General features: G+C 33.1%; 1 protein-coding gene across 1 annotated transcript in view; it reads left to right on the top strand.

Annotated features, from left to right (window-relative positions):
- Positions 1–20,926, top strand: part of LOC136854573 (1-phosphatidylinositol 4,5-bisphosphate phosphodiesterase classes I and II-like) — a 513,384-nt gene that overhangs the window by 411,487 nt on the left and 80,971 nt on the right. The window contains 10 exon segments of the mRNA XM_067130940.1: positions 5,056–5,189; positions 7,380–7,411; positions 7,414–7,463; positions 11,869–11,969; positions 13,157–13,353; positions 13,729–13,875; positions 15,819–15,970; positions 16,794–16,958; positions 17,694–17,949; positions 18,378–18,407. Coding sequence (XP_066987041.1) covers positions 5,056–5,189; positions 7,380–7,411; positions 7,414–7,463; positions 11,869–11,969; positions 13,157–13,353; positions 13,729–13,875; positions 15,819–15,970; positions 16,794–16,958; positions 17,694–17,949; positions 18,378–18,407 — 1,264 coding nt within the window.

Genomic DNA, 20,926 nt, shown 5'->3' with positions numbered 1-20,926 from the left:
TCTTTTCCAACAGATCGTCAAAGAGTTTGATCATATTTTTTTAAGAGCTCGTTTTGCTATTTTTTTCTTTTCCAACAGATCGTCAAAGAGTTTGATCATATTTTTTTAAGAGATCGTTTTGTTATTGTTTTTTTTTTCCAACAGATCGTCACAGAGTTTGATCATATTTTTTTAAGAGATCGTTTTGCTGTTCATTGCTTTGTTTTTCAACAGATCGTCAAAGAGTTTGATCATATTTTTTTAAGAGCTCGTTTTGATATTTTTTTTCTCTTTTTCCAACAGATCGTCAAAGAGTTTGATCATATTTTTAAGAGCTTTTTTTTTTTTTTCCAACAGATCGTCAAAGAGTTTGATTATTTTTTTAAGAGATCGTTTTATTATTGTTTTTTCCAACAGATCGTCAAAGAGTTTGATCATATTTTTTTAAGAGATCGTTTTGTTATTGTTTTTTTTTTCCAACAGATCGTCACAGAGTTTGATCATATTTTTTTTAAGAGATCGTTTTGCTGTTCATTGCTTTGTTTTTCAACAGATCGTCACAGAGTTTGATCATATTTTTAAGAGATCGTTTTGATACTGATTTGGACTTTTTTTTTTTTTTAGAGCAGGTTTTGTTTATAGTTTTATTTTTATGTCGTTATCTCGAGAAGAACCTCTTTTTGATATGATCTTATTCATGTGCATTTAGAAACGTTATTTTGTCGTTATTAGTAAAGGATTTTGTAATTACTTTTATATATATATATATATATATATATATATATATATATATATATATATGTGTGTGTATGTATATGTGTGTGTGTGTGTGTGTGTGTGTGTGTTTGTCAGTAGTATATCGCCAAAAGCTATGTATGGAGCTTTATGGAAACCTGACCGAAGGTAACTAGCAACAGGTGATCTGATTTTTGGGAGGAATTCAGATCTGGATAAGGAATATTTTTCATGGGGGAGGGATTGTCTAGCTTTTATATATATATATATATGTATCGTCATATTTACGCTGTTTTTAATGGATTAATATTTATCTTAAAAATCTTCGGTTACTGTACATTCAATTTTAACCGGACTTTTTTTTTTTTAACTCAAGAGCCTAAGGGACGGTCAACGCAATGCCCTAATCTATCCCTGACCCCAACCCCTGTCCTCTCAATAAAAAAAAAAGGGAAACGTTAAAACTGGAAAAGAGAAGGGAACGGAAAAGGATTGGCTCTCTTTCGCAGGGAGCGAAAATGGCAAATTCTTTTACGATTGAATTTCATTCGAAACCATTTGAAAATATCTCTTACGTACCAGAGCCAATTTCGCTAAGTTAGTTATTGGCCTTTAGAGTTTCCCTGACACATTCACTAATGCCGTGGATTGCAACGGCCACGGGGACTTCTTTATGCCTGTATTTCTTAATATTTTGGATCCTCTGTTGACTGAAAGCCTTGGAATCTGAAAGTACAGGAGTGAAGACGTTCTTCCCGAGGAGGTTTCGAACCCATGTTTGTTAGGAAACTGGGGTTAGGTTGTACATAACCCCACCACTGAGATGAGTTAAAATTCACTTCAGGCTATGAAATTATATTCCAGCTCAGTTTTGTACTATTTTGCATCCTTCCATTATTTTCAAGACTAAACATTCAACAAACTTCTTTGAAATATACCACACTCTCTTCCCTTCCCACGTCCTCTGTGCGTCAGGTAAGGGCCTGTGAGTCGCCGGTGCCAACGGCCTTTCCATAAAAATTAGAAATACTTTCCACCCTCTCCTAAACATTACTTCATAGTGGAGCTGCGAGATTTCTTTCCCTTCTGTTACACCTTTAGCATCTTTTTACTCTAAAGTTTCCTCTGTAGCGCTGAATGACCTCATAGGTTCCAGCACTTGGCATTTGGTCTAAATTCTATATTCCTTCCTCCCATAAAAATTAGAGAGCAATGGATAATGATAAAATGGGATATTTTGAATTAGGATCATTATTACTAGTGTATTCATGCCACCAAAAACGACTTAATATAAGAGGGTCGAGACAGTAAGTCCTAAAAGAAGGGCGTTGTGCGCCATCCTCCCCAGAGCTCGAATCGAGGTATTTTCATCCTGCATTCTTAGACAGGGGTCAGTGGTGCCACGACCTGGCCCCTGGCAGGAAGAAGGAATTCTAAATATGGAGTTCATTACATCGGGACTATATCGTCACGCACAGAAAGCATAAATATGCAAGTGCTGAGTTTTATCCCATAGTGGCTACTCAGATTGAACAAGCATGGCTGAAAGCCGGTTTACTTACAAAGCAATCTTCCACTGAATATTATACCTTATTTAAAAAAAAAAAAAGGATAAAATGTCGAGACTAAAAGGACAATTAGATTAAGTATCAACTCATGAAAACGACAATTCCAGTCAGAAAAAAAAGTCACAGTGATTCCCGGCAGTGCAAAGCATTTGTACAACTCCCCTTAACCTTATGAAAAGCGGCATCAACAATACCTCCAGCAAGGCCATTCAACAGGTCAGTAAAAGGGAGGGAAGACTTCTGCTGTTACGGAGTGTGACAGCTCGCCACTTCAATGGAGTGTGGATGCCGAGACCTCTGTAGAACGAGATAGTATTTATTGCCAAATTGTTTAATTGGCTTCGTTGTCAAGGACGAGTTTTCTGTGGCTTCTGAAGCAGTATTATTTTGTTCACAGGTTTTTGGGGCTTCAGGAATGCTTTATAAACTTTTAATCGCAGAAGGAAGGGTAGTGTGTGCTTGGTCCCCTTGTAGTGCGGTTAATCTAAAGATTAACCGGACGAAAACTTCTTTCAGTTTTCTTCTGAAGATGGAAAGAGAAACCCACATGATTCCTGTGTATAATTTGTTTACTTGTAAATATTTACGTATTACTTGAAACTCGAGTACTTCCAGGTCCTAACTCTGACCCTTTTTCAAGAGATGAAAAAGGGTCACAGTTAGGACCTGAAAGTACTCGAGATTCAAGTAATATGTAAATATTTACAAGTAAACAAGTTATACACAGGAATCTTGTGGGCTTCTCTTTCCAGTCTAAAGATTGCTGGACAATGGGCCTAGACCTTCATAAACCCTCACTTTTATAGCTGCTGTAGAGAGTACACGTGCGCCATTCTTTCCTACTAGGTTGGTTTGTGTTTTGGGTGAAATATCAAAGATTGAAAGATTATAAGTATCGTCGATATGTTGTTTCTAGCAGTGGCTAAAGTGTATGAAATCTACGGTGTGAGCTCGAATGATTTCAACTTCCGTACGGTGGAACCATTTCAATTTTTGTGAGAACTTCTGAAAAACTTAGCATCTCCTCTTTCGTCCATACTGCATCCTTGAAGCATCTCATTTAAACTCCTTCAGTAACCCTTTGAAATATTTTGTTTAGACTTAAACAAACAAACAAACAAGCATTTATTGGCGAGCACAAACCCTCCATCCTTCTGACTTCGTTGGCGTAGGTAATAATAAGCTGTGGAGCGAAAGTAAACTTTCAGTTAAGTATAGTTAGCAGTTTACGCTGCATATGTTAATAGATGTTTTGTTTACGTAAATTCTTAACTCGGTTATTCTTACGTGATGCCTATCGTAAATTTATTCATAAAAGCAATGTACCATCCATTTTGCTCTGTTGTGATGCTTTCATATGCTTGAGCTTTCGAAGTCTCGAAAAGGTGTTGCAGTTACTAAGTTCACGTAACGTACACTGGTTTCAACATGGGAATAATGACTCTATCTCGTTTTCTTTCAGCATAGTAATCGCTGACTTTATTGGGCTATCTCGAAGTCTGTCGTTGTGTTTAACTGAACTCTTGTTTGATTGAGTGAAGACTTACACTTCCTGTGTTATTATTTTCAAACAAATTAAGTGGTTTGAATTGGTTTGAATACATCTTTATTACTGATTTCTCTTGGTATCCGTTGTTTGAAGTTGCAAAGAAACAAAGCGTCTAATTCTGGCTTTCTACACTTTTCTTTTTATTTAATTATTGTGAGTTTAAACAAGAGTTAGATTGGGAGGGCGTCTGTTTAAAATGAAGAGGTCAAGAAATAAAAAATTAATTAATTAATTAATTAATTAAAAATAATAATAATAATAATAATAATAATAATAATAATAAATAAATGAAAAAGGTCTAGAGCTCCTGTAATACCATCTGGTCCAGAAATGAATTAGTGGGAAAAAGTCATTGCTTCAACCTTTCTTTCAGGTTGAAAGGTACGCCATGAAAAACGAGTGTAGTTACATCATTTATGCCACCAGGTATAACTGGTGGAAGTAAGATTGTCTTCGAAAAGCATGGTCTTTCATTTTAGATGAATGAAAATTTTTAAAGAGCCGAAAAAACTGTTCATTAGGTCAGATTCCAGTGGGGTATGATGACACTTCTGGAATGCAACGACAGATAATTGCCAGAAAGAAGCAGAATTTTCGCCACTTAGAAAGTCTTGATGAAAAATATCAGAATTGCAGATAAGGTCAATTTTCGAGGGGAATTGTTGACGAGGTGAAATTTCTGATTGATTACTAGAAAATCTTCTTCGACTGAGTCAGAACAGCTCACTGGATGAAATTTTAGTAAAGAGAAATTAACCTTCTGTCCAGCTAGCTCTTAAAGTGCGCTAAGCTTACGTGAATGGATGATGTAGGGTCAGGATTTATTATTATTATTATTATTATTATTATTATTATTATTATTATTATTATTATTATTATTATTCAGAAGAGAAACCCCTATTCATGTGGAACAACCCCAGAGGGGCCATTGACTTGACATTCAAGCTTCCAAAGAACATGCTGTTCATTTGAAAGAAGTTACAGAAGATAATAGAAATACAGGAAGAAGAGATCAGTTCAGAAAAGAAAAATAAAGATAAACCAATAAAGAAACAGAGAAAAATATAAACAGATTCTTAAAATACAAGGAAAACTGTTGTCGAGTAGTAATGCATTGCATTTTCGCTTGAAACCTTGAGGTCCCAATTCCACGTCTTCCTCAGGGACCAATATATTATGAATTGGTTGTCTTGATGCTAACAACTGATTCTTCTTCTTTTCCAGCTGTGGGCAGACGAAATACTGAAGATGGCGTACAACCTCTTGGCCATTAACGGATCCCCCGTTATTTTTCTTAAGAAGTCCTATACAAAGCTAGAACTGACTGCCGACAGACAAAACAAAGTTGCAGTCAAGAAGTAAGTATTTTATGAGTACTTTTTATTCCCCTGAGAACTTGGATCCTCATTTTTTCAACTACTTTTTTTTGAGGTTTAGAATTTTGATGAAGTTCACCTTCTCCTTTAGCCCACATTAACTCTTAGACAGTTATTTGAACTGCCTTTGAAGATATGAAAGAATAGATATTTCTTAAATCCCTTTTAAAGTAAACCAGAACTTTTTCAATGGTGAAGAATGGTTAATTTTCATAATTTTATAAGTCCAAGTTTCGACCAATTTTTTTTTTTTTTTTTTTTTTTTTTTTTTTTTTCAAGGTTTAGAATTTTGATGAAGTTCACGTTCTCCCTCATACCACACTGACTCTTAGACAGCTATTCGAACTGCCTCAGAAAATATGAAATGATACTTCTTAAATTCTTTTAAAGTAAAACAGAACTTTTTTGTCGTGAAGAATGTTAATTTCCACAAATTTTACAAGTCAAAGTTTTGCTTGACAAGAAATTACTTCTAGAGTGCTCCTCTTCAATGTTGTGTTCACAGTAAAGCCCCTGGAGTGTAGTTTCCAAATTAAATTTGCATATTGGACTTGTTCAGGAGCTTATGTCCAATTGCTTTTGTTGAATGATGGATGTGCAGTATGCTCAGCAAAGAAGACAAAATGATTCTCTTAACTTCCGTGTCTGGGTGGAGGTTATAACACAGAATACTTGGCACCCATTTTTGTAGTAGAATTTTCAACCTCTCAGGTGAGAATCAAAAATTATACAAGGTATAAGCCTTACTTAGACGTAGGAGATCCCACACCACTTGTGAAGTATCGTTGATTGGTCACTAGCTCTTGTTATTGAGCGCCGTATCTAAATTGGGCAAAACATTGACAAACTAGAATGACAGATCGTTTGTTACTTACCAAGATAGATGTCAGCCTTTGGGAAGAATACTTCTTCAGGGGAAGTCCTGATATGTGTTGCGTTAAAAATTAGGATATTGGCCTCAATAAAAAGCTTCTTTGTTGAAGCAAACTCTCAAGGCCTTGTATTGGCTGCAGTATCTGAAGGGCAAGCTTTGATAATGTTTGCCCAAGTTGTCCTCCTCATTATTACTCTGTAATGGTAAATGTGTGATGTAAATGTTTTCAGTTGTTCTGAAAGCCAGTTGCTGATATTTCCAAGGAAAAGAGAGCCATTTTAATCACTTTTTAGGTTTAGTGCATTGTAGTAACATTCATGCTCTAATTTGTCAGATAAAGAATTTAGGATTAGTAAGTCATGGTGAAGTACTGTAAAACTTTATAGTAATATATGGTTAGTAATCCTAAGAGTATTAATAGCTACTGATACTGTAATAAAAAAGCAGTGATGATTTATCCTTAAATTCCATCTTACATTAAAGGCACAGCTTGACAAAGTTTGGTATATGATACATACACAGTACATACACACACACACATACACATATATATATATATATATATATATATATATATATATATATATATATATATATATATATATATATATATATATATATATATATATATATATATATATAGCTTGTACTCTGTTACTAACATTTAAGCACGTAGGTACTGATATCTTGAAAAGAAATTCGTATTATAAGGCACCCAAATGACCTTTTTACGCCAATAGGTATTATGTAGTACCTTACAATAATTTATATATCCGAAGGGAGAGATACCTTAATATTTACCTAGAAAATCATAAATCTAGGAAAGCTGAGGAAAAGTTATTAACAAGAGATAGCCATGCTGTCCGGCTATAGGAATTTTCCCAAACAAAGTGACTAAATAGTCACATTGCAATACTAAATTGGAGTAGAGGTGCCATCTGCACTATAGACCGTAATTATAGTTTGTTTGCTCAGCTTCTTACTTTTAATCTGCTCTAAAATGTCTCCAACTCTGCACTGTTTAAATGTTCACCTTCAGGTCAATTGTAGAAATAGAAATACAAGTCAGTGTTCTTGGTAAAGTGTTTATCAGCAGATAAACCACTTGAACACTGCACTACACCCAGTTCCAGAGACTGGCATCCCAGTAACTACACACCTGTATATCCTTTGATGAGTGGTTTATCCTTGCCATTAGTGTATATTGTTTTACTTTCGTCAGATTGTTAATTAATGAGGTATAAGCTCTTGTTAGTAAAGTAGATTACACTGCCAAAATATTTTTTCTTCTCCCACAGCATTGTGAAGGCTTTTGCACGTCATGGCGATGACAAAAGAGAGTGGAGAATGCTCTTGAGAGTGTAGGTCTTCCTTCAGGAAAAGTAAGTACCTATTTCCTCAGGTAATTGATTTTAACCATACAGGATTATTATGTGAGTGTGTGTGTATGTATATATATATATATATATATATATATATATATATATATATATATATATATATATATATATATATATATATATATATATATATATATATATATATATATATGTGTGTATATTATATATATATATATATATATATATATATATATATATATATATATATATATATATATGTATACAGTCACTACCCTTCTTATTTAACGAGTTACATTCGGATTGCTGTTCGTATCCAGAATTGTTTGTAAGTTGGTTTTTAATATGTAGTGCATAATTTTTGTTGCTTTACATTTCTGAGCTAACTCGGAAGTCATAGATTTTATTATTTTCACTGCATTTTTAGATCATGCAGTGTTATAAAGAATTACTTTGGATGCAAGAAAGGTAAAAAGAAGAACATAAAATTTTTGGATCCATGCAACATTCAAAATTTAGTATTTTTTCCATCTTTGAAAGTTGTGAACTTGGAGAGACTCAGGAGCATCGTCTGACATTGGAAGTTCATGAAGTTAAAAATGTACACTGCCTTCTGTTGACAAAAATACATACTACAGTAAACATTTCCTAAGGGTAGAGGAAATATAGAAAATGGGAATTCATCAAAGAATGAGTTAAATCAGGAAGATAGAAATAAGTATGAATGTGTTACGAGTATGAATAAGTATTCTTGACAGTGTAAGAACACATGGTAGTTAATCACGAAAATGCTCGGGATAATCAGGGAAGGCGTTAAAAGAACAGGTTCTTCTTCTTCCTCAAGTTCTTCTGGTCTTTGCAAAAATTCTTAGGAGCCGAATAGGTGCGCAGAGCATTATCTGAACTTGTGACCTTTTCTGATCGTATCTCTGAATGTTCTTAAGTAGGGTGGTGACTAATATATATTTATATATAATCTATATCTATCTATTTATATATATATATATATATATATATATATATATATATATATATATATATATATATATATATATATATATATATATATAGATAGATAAATAGATAGATATAGATTATATATAAATATATGTATATACAGTATATATATGATATTTTTATCACACCATGATTTGTGTACAATCATGAAGCTACAAATGTCGTTTAATATCCAATTCACGCTACTTCAGAAATATCCCCAATGGGAAGTTATCGCTGAAGTGGGATTTGTTAAATGATAAATGGATCGGGTGGTGCCGATCCATTTATCACTTAAAAATTCCCTTCGGTGATAGTTCCCATTGGGGGTACTTTGAAGTAGCTTGAATTGGATATTAAATGACATTTGTAGCTTTGTGATTATATATGTACAGTATATATATTATATTATATATATATATATATATATATATATATATATATATATATATATATATATATATATATATATATATATATATATATATATATTATACAGTGTATACAGTGTATATAAGTATAACATATAAGTGACAAAGTTAGCACACGTATTCAGCATTGCAGTTAGCCTGCAACATATAACACTGTGAGACAATAAGCTTTTTGTCAATACAGTTTTTTCTTTGTACATAAAATAAGATTTGTAATAGACAAAAATCTTTAAATCTTTCCTTGAAAAAGTGACAGTGAAATACATAAAATATACCATGTTTTATGTAGAGGAATGTTTACAAAATATATATATATATATATATATATATATATATATATATATATATATATATATATATATATATATATATATATATATATATTTATATATATATATATATATATATATATATATATATATATATATATATATATATATATATATATATATATATATATATATATATATATATATATATATATATATATATATATATATACAGTATACACACAGTTAGTTAGTTAGTTATAAATGATTTGTTTAACCAGACCTCTGAACTCTTTTATGGGACAGTATACACATATATATATATATATATATATATATATATATATATATATATATATATATATATATATATATATATATATATATATATATATATATATATATATATATATATATATATATATATATATATATATACTATATGTGTGTAATAAATGTTTTCTTGACAATTATTAAGTTTAATAAAAAGGAAGTAAGGGGAGCATATATGGAGAAATGAGTGAAACAAGGTTCAAGGAATAAAGGCATGGAGATGGAAAATTTAAATTTCCATGCTATGGCTATAGGATGGTAGGAAGAGAACTTATAAATGGTTAGTTTAGGTGAATTTTCCACAAATAATGTGTATATACGTTCCGGAACCTCGAATAGGTGGGGATCCACTGTAATAACAAATATGTGGTAGGATTTTGACTCAGAAATTAAATTACATGACAGTGATTGATAGAGGAAGAATTATGTTGGTTTCAACAAGGGAGAGGGTGCATGGATTAGATTTTTATTATGAAATAGTTATATAAGGAATTTAAAAATAAAGGGTAACATTGGCATATGTGAACCTAGAGAAGTCTTTTGACAGAATTAATTGAGAGGCAACATAGAGATTATATTGAGGATATGTTATAGAAGATTGGGCTGATGAAAGCAGCTAAAAAGTTTTTGCGATGTAGCCAGTGTGTGTATGAATATGTAATTAGCAGAGTGACTGGTTGGGTGAATAAGTAGGTCTGCTATCAGTAGCACCCTTAGGGATTCATATTTTTGTTTATGTAGTTTATTAAAATAAAAAACGTGGCCTCCATTACAAACCTTTAACATTTTCTGCAAGATTTTTGTTATTAATGGTAATTCTTTAGATAATATTCCTAGTTCAGATTTTAAATATTTGTCAAACATTTCCATTATTCATTAGATAAGATACTTGTGTCTGTAAATTATATATATAATATATATATATATATATATATATATATATATATATATATATATATATATATATATAATTGAATAATTAAATTGAATAATTAATTATAAAAAGAGCATTGGTTTTTGTTCTGTTGTTAACTCCTTATAACTGTTTAATTAAATATGAAACCCCAGTGCAACACGAGCCCCTTCATATACGTAGTCCCAAGGCTCCCCCCCCACTCCTGCAAATGTGCACACAGTATGCCACTTGCCTCTATCTTGCACAGTCTTTTTGAACCAGTACTCCTCTAATAAAAAATTCTGAATATTTTATAACTTGTCCTAAACACAGCAACCACAATCTCATAATGCAAAGTTTTGAAGTTAAATTTAAGTCTTGATGGTTTTTTCCAAGAATTTCTCACTTATATTCAAAATATATTATGAGAATGTGTCTCTGCCAGTTGAAATTCTTTTGTTTGAAGTCACATTTGACCTTAGTATATAATGAAAAAGGAATCCCTAGTGATGTGTATTGAAAAATAACACCAAAGTGCATTATTTTTCCACTGCAACTTTTGAACAACAAAAATAAAACTTTTTCCCCAGTTGCTTCTTATCTTATAGAGAATGCCGTTTCCCTGGACACTTTGAAAGTAATCTGCTTTCCTACGAACCCATTTATTGATGACTGTAAAGTCTCTAGAGCTTAGCATGGTGAGAGAGATGTGAGACAGGGAACGAATATGCACTCTGTGACTTTTATTGCAGAGAAGTCATTTTCTTTCGTATAACTTTGTACAAAAGTTAATTTCAGTTTTTCCAACATCCTTGTTGAATTCACAAGAGTTACTGAAACATCCATATTCCCACTATGGGACTTCATTATTTCATATTTAACTCCTGTTCTAAAATTGACAAGAGTATGGAAAGTACAGCAATTCTCCAGATCAACTTTAATTCCTTTTAATTACTTCAAATTTTATTCCTCTTAATGATCTTAACGATGTGAATGTTGCAGGGTATATTGGTTTGGGTCCTAATTAGCTCATTTATTTAATTTGGTTAATTCCAGCGACAAATCTTAGGAAGTGTGAGCTTGGTAACTCTTAAAGCACCTTTTCTTTTATTTAAAGAGCTTATTCTCATTTCATTGAGGTTACAGGGAAGGTTTGGTAGGGTAAAATATCTGATATCCCCTCTAGTTTTATTAAGTGATTTATTTTAATGTTGATCTGTGTAGAGTACTGTAGATGGTTTAATTTTTAAAGACTCTAGCCATTTGAAAAGTTTTCAACATTATGTTTTCACTAACACATTAATGTTTATCAGTGTTGCAAAATGAATACCTCCAGTAATTTACTTATAACCCCAAGGCATTGTTTTCTTACAGATACTCAGAAATTCTCATGAAAATTTACCAGCAACACCAAAATATATATTTTTATGGTCTATATTTTTTGCAAAAGTTGTTTTGTCAACCTACTGAAAACTAACATTTTTTTAATTTCCCCATTAAAACAGAATGACAGTGTAGGCCTTGACAAATTTACTTGGGATGCCTTCGTCAACTTCTACCACGCCCTTACTAACAGAGTCGAGGTGGAGAAGGTCTTCTGTGAATTGTGAGTGATCTGATAAGTATATGGGAACTATTTTAACCAGTTACGTTTATAGTAAACCCCAGACATTTTGCTTTTACAGTTTTCACCTGCACTTCGCCCATTATCTTGTAGACTGTAGGATCATAATCTTTTTTTTTTAGCTGTATAGTCCTGGTTAGTTTTTGAATAGAGTATGTCTATATTTTTAGTTGTTTCATAGTCAGTATGTATCTCATGTATACAATCAATCTTGGTAGCTGTATTTTACTTTCTAAATCGTCCATTCATTGTAACAGGTGACATTTTTATGATATATTTATTATACTACTAGATTTTGAATCACAGTCTGATTAGTATTCTTGGTTTTTATGAAATATGGATGTAGGTTAGGCCAAGAAAATTAATGGGTCAAAATGAAATGAGATGTCCCTCTTTAATGTCAGAGAACAGAGGTCAGTAATACAAAATCAATATACAATTCCACAGTTCGAGGACTGGGAATTCCATTTACTTTTCAAGGATGTGAACCATTTTGTAAGTAAATAAGATATTTCACAATGGCAACAGTTTTAATTATCATAAATTCTTTACATTACAAATGTCCCTATGAAGAAATGACAATTCAGTCTTTGTTGCATCATAATACACCCATTGCTCTAAAAAGTGCTGAGGGGTACAGATGCCTTCATAAAAATTTTTACTGCTATTTGCTTTCGGTTATTTGGTAGAATAGTGGTTGTATGCGTAACCCAAGAAAAGATTAATATTGATTGCCTATTGCTTTTGCAGGATTGAAGTGTTGCTTTTGAGATTTTAATACATAATTTAAAATTATGAACAATTTTGAGATTTGTGAGCAGTTTTGAGATTTGTGTTTTTTTCAGCCTGGATGAAACTTATCTGGCCATCTAAATTTTAAATTTTATATAAAAACTCACAGCTTCCTTACAACTGGTACGGTATTTTGGATAGTCTTTTGATGATTTGCCTGTCAGTTATTTAAACATTTTAGAATACATATTATTAGAAGAACAAACAAAGTTTTTTAATTTTAGTCCTGATGGTATATTTTAGTATCTCCATTAGTTGCTCACTGTTATCAGAGCGATAAGAGAATTCAAATTTTTGGTTCTTGATGTGGCATGGCTGGTGTTACCGGGTCCTATAAGTAAGGAGGGTTTTTGTGAGATAGTGTATTTTGCTTTCAGAACGGAACAGCCTTACAACGCCAGTAAAAAAGGTGGAAACAAGCCTCGTGGAATGACAGTAGAACAGCTGGTCAGGTTCCTGAATGAAGAACAAAGGGATCCTCGACTCAATGAAATTTTGTACCCTTATGCAGATGCAGCAAAAGCTAAAGAAGTGATCAGGGACTATGAAGTACACAAGGAGAATATTGCCAAAAGTAAGTTTGTGAACATCTTAAATGGATTCTTTAGAATATCATAAGTAGCAAGGGATTCAGAAGTGAAACAGAAATCCTGTTGCATAAAGTATCACATTCTTTAGTTTATTATTGCTCTAAGGGATTTTTTGAAGAATGTTGTTTAAAATAGTATTGTTGTAGCATTACAGTAAGATGGTCCTTTTAGGCATGAGTTTCATTCCGATGTTAAACTTAATATAATAGCTTGGACACCTGAAGTAAGAGAGAGACTACTTTGCAGGTCGGCTTTTTTCATTTTTGGTTTCTTAAGATTTGCAATTTATGTTTTAAATTAATGCAGACACCTTGGAATGTCATGTAATGTATCGTAACACCTTGCCAACTTATTTTCAGATGTGCTGGGCTGTGAAGGCTTTCTGAGGTACCTGATGTCAGATGAAAATGTTGTAATGTCCTTAGAGAAGTTGGACCAGTATGCTGATATGGACCAGCCACTTTCACATTACTTCATAAATTCTTCCCACAACACTTATCTTATAGGTAGGTTGTAACTTCTATTGTAAAACTGTAGCATTTGATATGCTGAAGGTCACCTTTGATAAATGGTAATGTATTGAAAAGTTATATCTTTTACACCTAGTCATAATTTCTTTCACATGCAACACCAAATGGTTATACGTATGTGAATGTTGATTGAGTTATCTCCATGTTTTAAAAGTTTGATGAATAAAGTTTGCAAGAGTTCAGTTGTAACAGCATGGCTAGACTTGTCCTAGTTATTGCATGAATACTTATAAAACAAGTGAATTACGTTTAGAGAAATGTCTTGTAAAATTTTGTCAAGCTGCATTTATTTTATTTAACAGCAGGAGGTGCTGTTCTCACCTTTTACCTCGGTTGGTAAACATAATCATTATGATAGACAGTTTGAAGATGTGTACTGATCTGCTAGTATGAAAATTATGTTTTGAGATTTTTATACGTTAACATGCTCTGTAGTTCCAGGTGGCTTCAGGGCCCCAAACAATTTTCTCAGTTGTCTTAGTACTGTTTTGTCTGATATTGCAGAATTTATTTGTATTCACTGGCCTGCTGATGCCACTTTCATCATCATCATCATCATAAATGTTTTTACATCAGCTTTCCCCTTTATAGGATTATACGTGAAAAGCATTTTCTTAATGCTTCATGATCCTGTGCTCATTCTGCCTGAATTCCCAACAGGTCTCAATCTGCAGTTGTCCCCTTACTTTGTAATTTTTGGAGTTTTCTGACAGGTTTCTGTCATGCTACTTCTGTATCTACTGCTTCACTGTCCAGCTGTTCCTCATCCCTTCTCATAAGTGGTGATACCACTTTGATAGATTTGTATTTTAAAATATTTATATAAAGACTATAAAAGAGAAGTGTATTGGTGACTGCTAGATATCCCAAAATGAATAATCATAGCAACAGATGACTTGCAAATGATTTCAAGGTTTTGACTTACAAAGAATTTCAGATTATGATTTCGTCCAGACATGATTCTTGATGTTCCTGACAGAAAAACTTGTTACACATCAGGTTCTCATGAATACTTCTTTAAGCTTCAAGATGTGGATTTTCAAATGATTGCTTTTACAAACATGGGTGCCACCTCTGTTACTGCTAACATAATTTTATGAATGCTGCAAGTTGGTCTTTGAATTTAGACATGTTACACTGTACAGAGAAACAAAGGTTGTTTGCAGTATTGTTTTGGCCCCCAGCCTCATTGCTTTCTTACTTTTACTTTTCATCCATTCCCACCTACATGTCCAACTTCCTCAACCTTCTCTCACCCAATTCTCACTTATCATTTTAGAGCAAATCGTTTGGGTCAGTCCTTTTGAGAGTCTAGAAATGTGACTCATTGATCTGGTTAATCATTTTGTAATGCCAATACTAACATCAAATAAGTGTCGATGGATCTTTGCTCCTAAGTTGGTTGATTTATCAGTAGTCTTTTATGGACGTGGTTCAGCTTGTAGGTTATGACTATCTTTTTAGTAACATCACTGTCTCTACCATTAAAATTAGCAAAGCATATAGTCTCTTGACTGCATTACAGGCAGTTGAAAGAAAAGATACATACAAGTCACATGAAAATTTGAAATTTTCAAAGCAGAAGAAAAGAGTTAAACAAAATTAGCAAAGAATTATACAGTATACTTATGTCAATTGTTGCCATAAGATTTACATGTTATATAGCATAGGGTTAGTTCCATAGTAGAAGATTTGTAGCCCTTCATTTGATCAATGTATGGCAGTGGTAAAAGACAGTACAGTGCAGCAGTATACTGTATTATGAAATTCTCATGGTGCCCAAAACTTTGTTTTTCCATGTGAGTTTATTTGAATGATGCAAAATGACTGAAGTAATTGAGGCATATAGCAATCACATATGTTCCTTATCATACTATGACAAACTGTGTCACCAGCTTCTTCAACCTTGATTGTTGCAGGTCATCAGCTAACCGGGAGGTCAAGTGTGGAAATGTATCGGCAGTGTCTCCTTTCGGGTTGTCGTTGCGTTGAGTTAGATTTTTGGAACGGTCGAACAGAGGAGCCTGTGATTGTCCATGGATATACTTTAGTTCCAGAAATTAGTGCAAAGGTAAGGATGCTGAAGTGAACAGCATTTTTGCTGCTCTTTGTTAGTATATAAATTACCAAAAATGGGCATTAAAGAATTAAAAATCCCAAACTACTTTTAATTGTTGCTATTGGTATTAGCAGGCAAGCCACTGGGATTTTCAGGTAAATACTAGTGACTTGTTCTGTAGACAACTCAAAGGTAGATAGCCTCATACTTGCCAACAACAACATGAGGTGTGAAACAAGCACCTCAGAATAGCCAGGCCTCTGATAAGCCAAAAATATGAAGAATGCTGTCACAAGTGTGAGGGAGTATACACACTTGCGAACTTTTGTTGCAGTTGTTCCCAAAGCAAGGTTTCCAGTATATTTCTGGTATTTGATACTTTTTGCTGAATAAGCTATATTTATTATTATTTTCATTATTATTCAGAAGATGAACCCTATTCATATGGAACAAGCCCACAGGGGCACACTGACTTGGAATTCAAGTTTCCAAAGAATATGGTGTTCAAGAAGTAAGAGGATGTAAAGGGAAAATACAGAAAGAAGAGATCTTACTTGTTAAAGAAGAAAAAATAAATTAATAAATTAATAAATAGATAAAAATGTATTAAAATGCAAGGAGAATATTATTAGCGTAGTGATGCATTGCACCATTGCTTGAACTTTTGAAGTTTCTATTGCACGACATCCTCAGGGAAACTGTTCCACAGTCCAACAGTGTGAGGAATAAAGGACATCTGGAACTTAGAAGTTCGCTTCAAATTGTTCCCCAGGTTTCTAATCCATTTGATGTGTTTTTTTTAATATTAAAGCTATTCTCTTTTCTTTTTGCACAGGAAGTAATAGAGTGTATTGCAGAGTCAGCTTTCAAAACGTCAGAATGGCCTGTGATTTTGTCTTTTGAAAACCACTGCAATCCACGACAGCAAGCCAAGATTGCCAGCTATTGCCGGGAGTTTTTTGGTGACATGTTGTTAGATTCTCCACTTGACACTTTTCCTGTGAGTATCATTGCAACTTTGTCTTTAACATAAATTTTTAAGTTATAATTTTGATTTTACCTCTCCCTTAAGGTGATATTTCTTCAGATGCATGAAAAAAGTGTAATTGTACATTGTTCTTAGAAAAATTCTGAATGTATGATAATATAAGTTAGGAAGAAATAACATTCAAGGAACATCCATCATGATGGAAATTTTCAGTGTAGGAGGTTGCAGGAAGTTTATTATTTGTAGTCATAGTTTACATTTATCAAGTTGTATGAAAGTCTGCAGTAGCATCATCTAAGGCTTTTTTAATGTGCCTGTGTGTTTGCATCATTATTAATGCATATGTTATGAAATTAGCCAAAATACCATGAGTGTGCCTTGTAAATTTCCACAGAATAGAGTGCCCAATTTGAAAAGAGGAAAGAGTCCTGTGAAAAATGAGAATTAATGCATACAGATAACACATACTGTAATAAGAAATAATAACAAAAATGAAAAGACCTTATTTATAAAACTATAAATATAGAAAAAAAGATAAAAATATTTAAGGAAAGGAACCTCAGACTCACAGCACTCTAAGATCACAGTAAAGAGGCTGTGCCTGACAAGTAACTTTTATAAATGAACTTCGGAAGTATGGTAATGGCAGGTTCTTTAGAGATGGGTGATCAGTAGTCAGTGAGGTTTGATCTAAACACTTGGATACCGTCCTCACTTTTTTCTGCAACTGCAATTTTCCTTTGACAGCTTGAGTCAGGAGCAGCTCTTCCTCCACCATCTGCTCTAAGAAGAAAGATTATAATTAAAAACAAGAAGAAACACAGAACTCACCACCACCATCATAAAAAGCCCACTCAGGGAGAATCCCAGTTTCACGTTGACCTTGGTCACAGTGGGGATGCACGTCCTGCTGAGATGCAAGGCAATGGGGAAATTCCAAGGCCGCCTTTGGAAAAAGAAGGTTCCAGGGAGTCGTCAGAAGAGGAAAATGAAGTTGCAAACGGTAAGTCTTATACAGTGTTTTGAAATCTGATTCTTTGTTGGGTGGTTGATCACTGAGATTTTCAAGTCTCATAATTAAAGTTTCAAATCAACCAAACACACTTCTGAAGTATGTTGCATGTGCATTATTATTAGTATATTTTAATATATAATATACAATGCCATTTTAGTATTAAGTATTTTTTTTAAGTTGACCATGTGACTTTGATTTTTATTGAAGAAAATATCAATAAGTTATGGCTGATTTTATGAGTTAGGTAATATTTTTAAGTATTTCTCTTTTATATTTTTGCAAATTTACATATATATCTCACTTAATTTTATTGTAAAAAATGAGAAACATCAGGTTTTCCTATTATTTTTAGGATGTTCTATATAAAATGAACTAAAATGGTTTAATTTGGCTAATGATAGTCATTTCTAAACCAGCCTTTCCCCATCTAGTGGCGAGGCAGATAGGTAAGAGCTGAATGCTGATGTGTAGTTCCATAGCTGATTTGACAGTCTATATGTATGGGGTTATAGATTTGATGTCATTTTGCATACTGACCGGATTTTAATCCATTAGAATTTTTAAGAATGTACTTATGCACAAGTTAAAAACTTGAAAGTGATTTCTTGAGTTACTCAGTGTTGATAGTTAGTATCTTTGGCCAACTTTGTAAGATTCAGGTATTTTTATTCAGTCAGTATCATTAATGCTGTCAAGTCTTATGTCATTACCTTACAGGGTGAGCAGAGTACAAATCTTTTGTGGACACAAGGTTGTAGGTCACACAATCATCCTACTGAAGTTTACGTTGCAACAGAGATCATTAATACAGTGTTGCATTTTTGTCATTTTCATAGAAGAGTATACGACGTGTACTTATTCAACCTCTTGTTTATGATAGTATGGCCGATATTGTATCCTTAGTAATTACCATGTTGGTAGTCAACAGTTGATCGCAGCTGTAAGTGTAATTCACTATACAGTATAGTATTTATATCTGTCTGTCAGAGCAGTTATGTCCCCATTCCATGTTCTGCAAAACAGCCTAATTAGGATATGAGTTATCATTTCATTTTGAGCTAAAATCATCTCTGCCGTGATTCCATCATAGCTGGGTACTTTGTCTCCTAAGTTTCTTCATTACTGATTCCTCTTCAAAAACTGTGAATTCATTCATCAGTACATTCAGGTCCTCTTCTGTGTCTGATATGTCAGTCAAATAGTATGACCCACATCTGCATACATGACCTCACAAAAGTGGTCCACTCATCATTGTGGTTCTTCTTCTTCACATGTTATTAATCCAGTGTTATTGACACATCCATCCTTTTGGCGGGTATTTTGGTTTTTTATCATTTTACCCGTGGATATTTCATTCTTAATTTAACACCAATGCCACTTGCTGATTATATGATATGATGGGCATCATCTCTCTGCTTTTCCGGACATTCTTTCATCTACAGTATCTTGCACTTCATGTAACTTCTCTACTCTGTTATCAGTGCGTTACAGCCAGTTATGTATTTTAGACAAATACATGAAAATGCCATCACTTCCTGAACATGTATTCTGCACTAATGTAATATATTTTATGGACTCTTTCATTTCTGAGCTATTTATAGTAGGTCTGAGCACCATGTCAGTATATTTTATTTGACATGTAGAACACATTTGGCACCACCAGGAGCCATTGCGTTTTTAAAGCCCTTTATGGTCAGTCGGAAAGAAGAATTAGCTTTTCATACTGAGAATTGTTTAGAAGACATATATGCTACTTGTTAAAATTTTCTGTATTTAGCATTTTCCTGGGTGCTTTTCAGCAAGTGATACCTTCAATGTACTTCCATTTTATTAGAATTCAGGTTTTCACACACTAAAGTAGCAGTGCTTTATTTTTGCAATAAAGAGGCTCTTCATGTAGATTACGACTTTTAAGTGAACGAGTTAAGGTTTCGCTGTATTATAGGGAATTAATTATCTCTCTCTCTCTCTCTCTCTCTCTCTCTCTCTCTCTCTCTCTCTCTCTCTCTCTCTCTCTCTCTCTCTCTCTCTCTCTCTCTCTCAACAGTATTCAGTATTAAACTTTGTCATATCCTCAATTTATTGGTTATTAGCTTAATACACAGTGATATACTGGGAACAAGATCTTTCTCTTGATAGACTGCAATTTTAGTACAGTATATTGAAATAAGACAAATTTCTTATTCATAGCTTGTGGCTGGTATTTATTCATTTGTACATTATTTGAGGTATTGTATGAATAATGTGTTATATAATTTATTTAAACCAAAGTTAGAAAGGCCATATTAGTCATCTACACTCATATTAGGAGATCCTAATTATTCGTATTTTAGTAAGTTTTAGAGGTTAGATTATAGTGTATTACTGGTGAACAGCTGTATTAACAGAATGAACTTGTTATGTTTCATTAACATTTCATATCTATCATAAACAGAGAAGGTCATTTTGCATTTCTCATAGCTCATTAGGCACACACAGTAACTATAGGTCCACCTTTGTAGAATGACACATTGTGCAATATTGCAGTGAGAACAAGGTTTTCTCTTTTTAAATAATATGTACCTGCTTGATCCTATGAAGGACTCAGTAAAGAAAATGCCCCATTGTGTAAGACTAAAGTTTGTATGAAACGTCGCACATTTTCACATGGTGTTTTATCAACAGTTTTATCTTTGAATATTCAGTAGTCTGTGTGTTGTTAGTGTTAAAATGGTCATGAGACGTGAGTGGTTACTTGAGACAAGTGGCCACTCACTCGCCATGATGTTTCTGTCTTAGGGAGCTCCCTAAACTTGATGAGTTTCGGATGTCCTGTAAAAGAGATGTGCACCTTTCCGTATATGCCTAATGTTCCCTTTTATAGCTTTACTGTGTATAATAAACAATTTCCACAAGAACGTTGTTGTGCTCCTCTTTAAATGAACTTTGATACAGTACAGTTATGTTGCTATTTAGTAAGAATTCT

The sequence above is a fragment of the Macrobrachium rosenbergii genome, chromosome 29 (assembly GCF_040412425.1).
Source record: "Macrobrachium rosenbergii isolate ZJJX-2024 chromosome 29, ASM4041242v1, whole genome shotgun sequence".
Classification (NCBI taxonomy): Eukaryota; Metazoa; Arthropoda; class Malacostraca; order Decapoda; family Palaemonidae; genus Macrobrachium; species Macrobrachium rosenbergii.
Note: the sequence above shows the minus strand (reverse complement) of the source record. Positions and strands in the feature narration are given on the sequence as shown.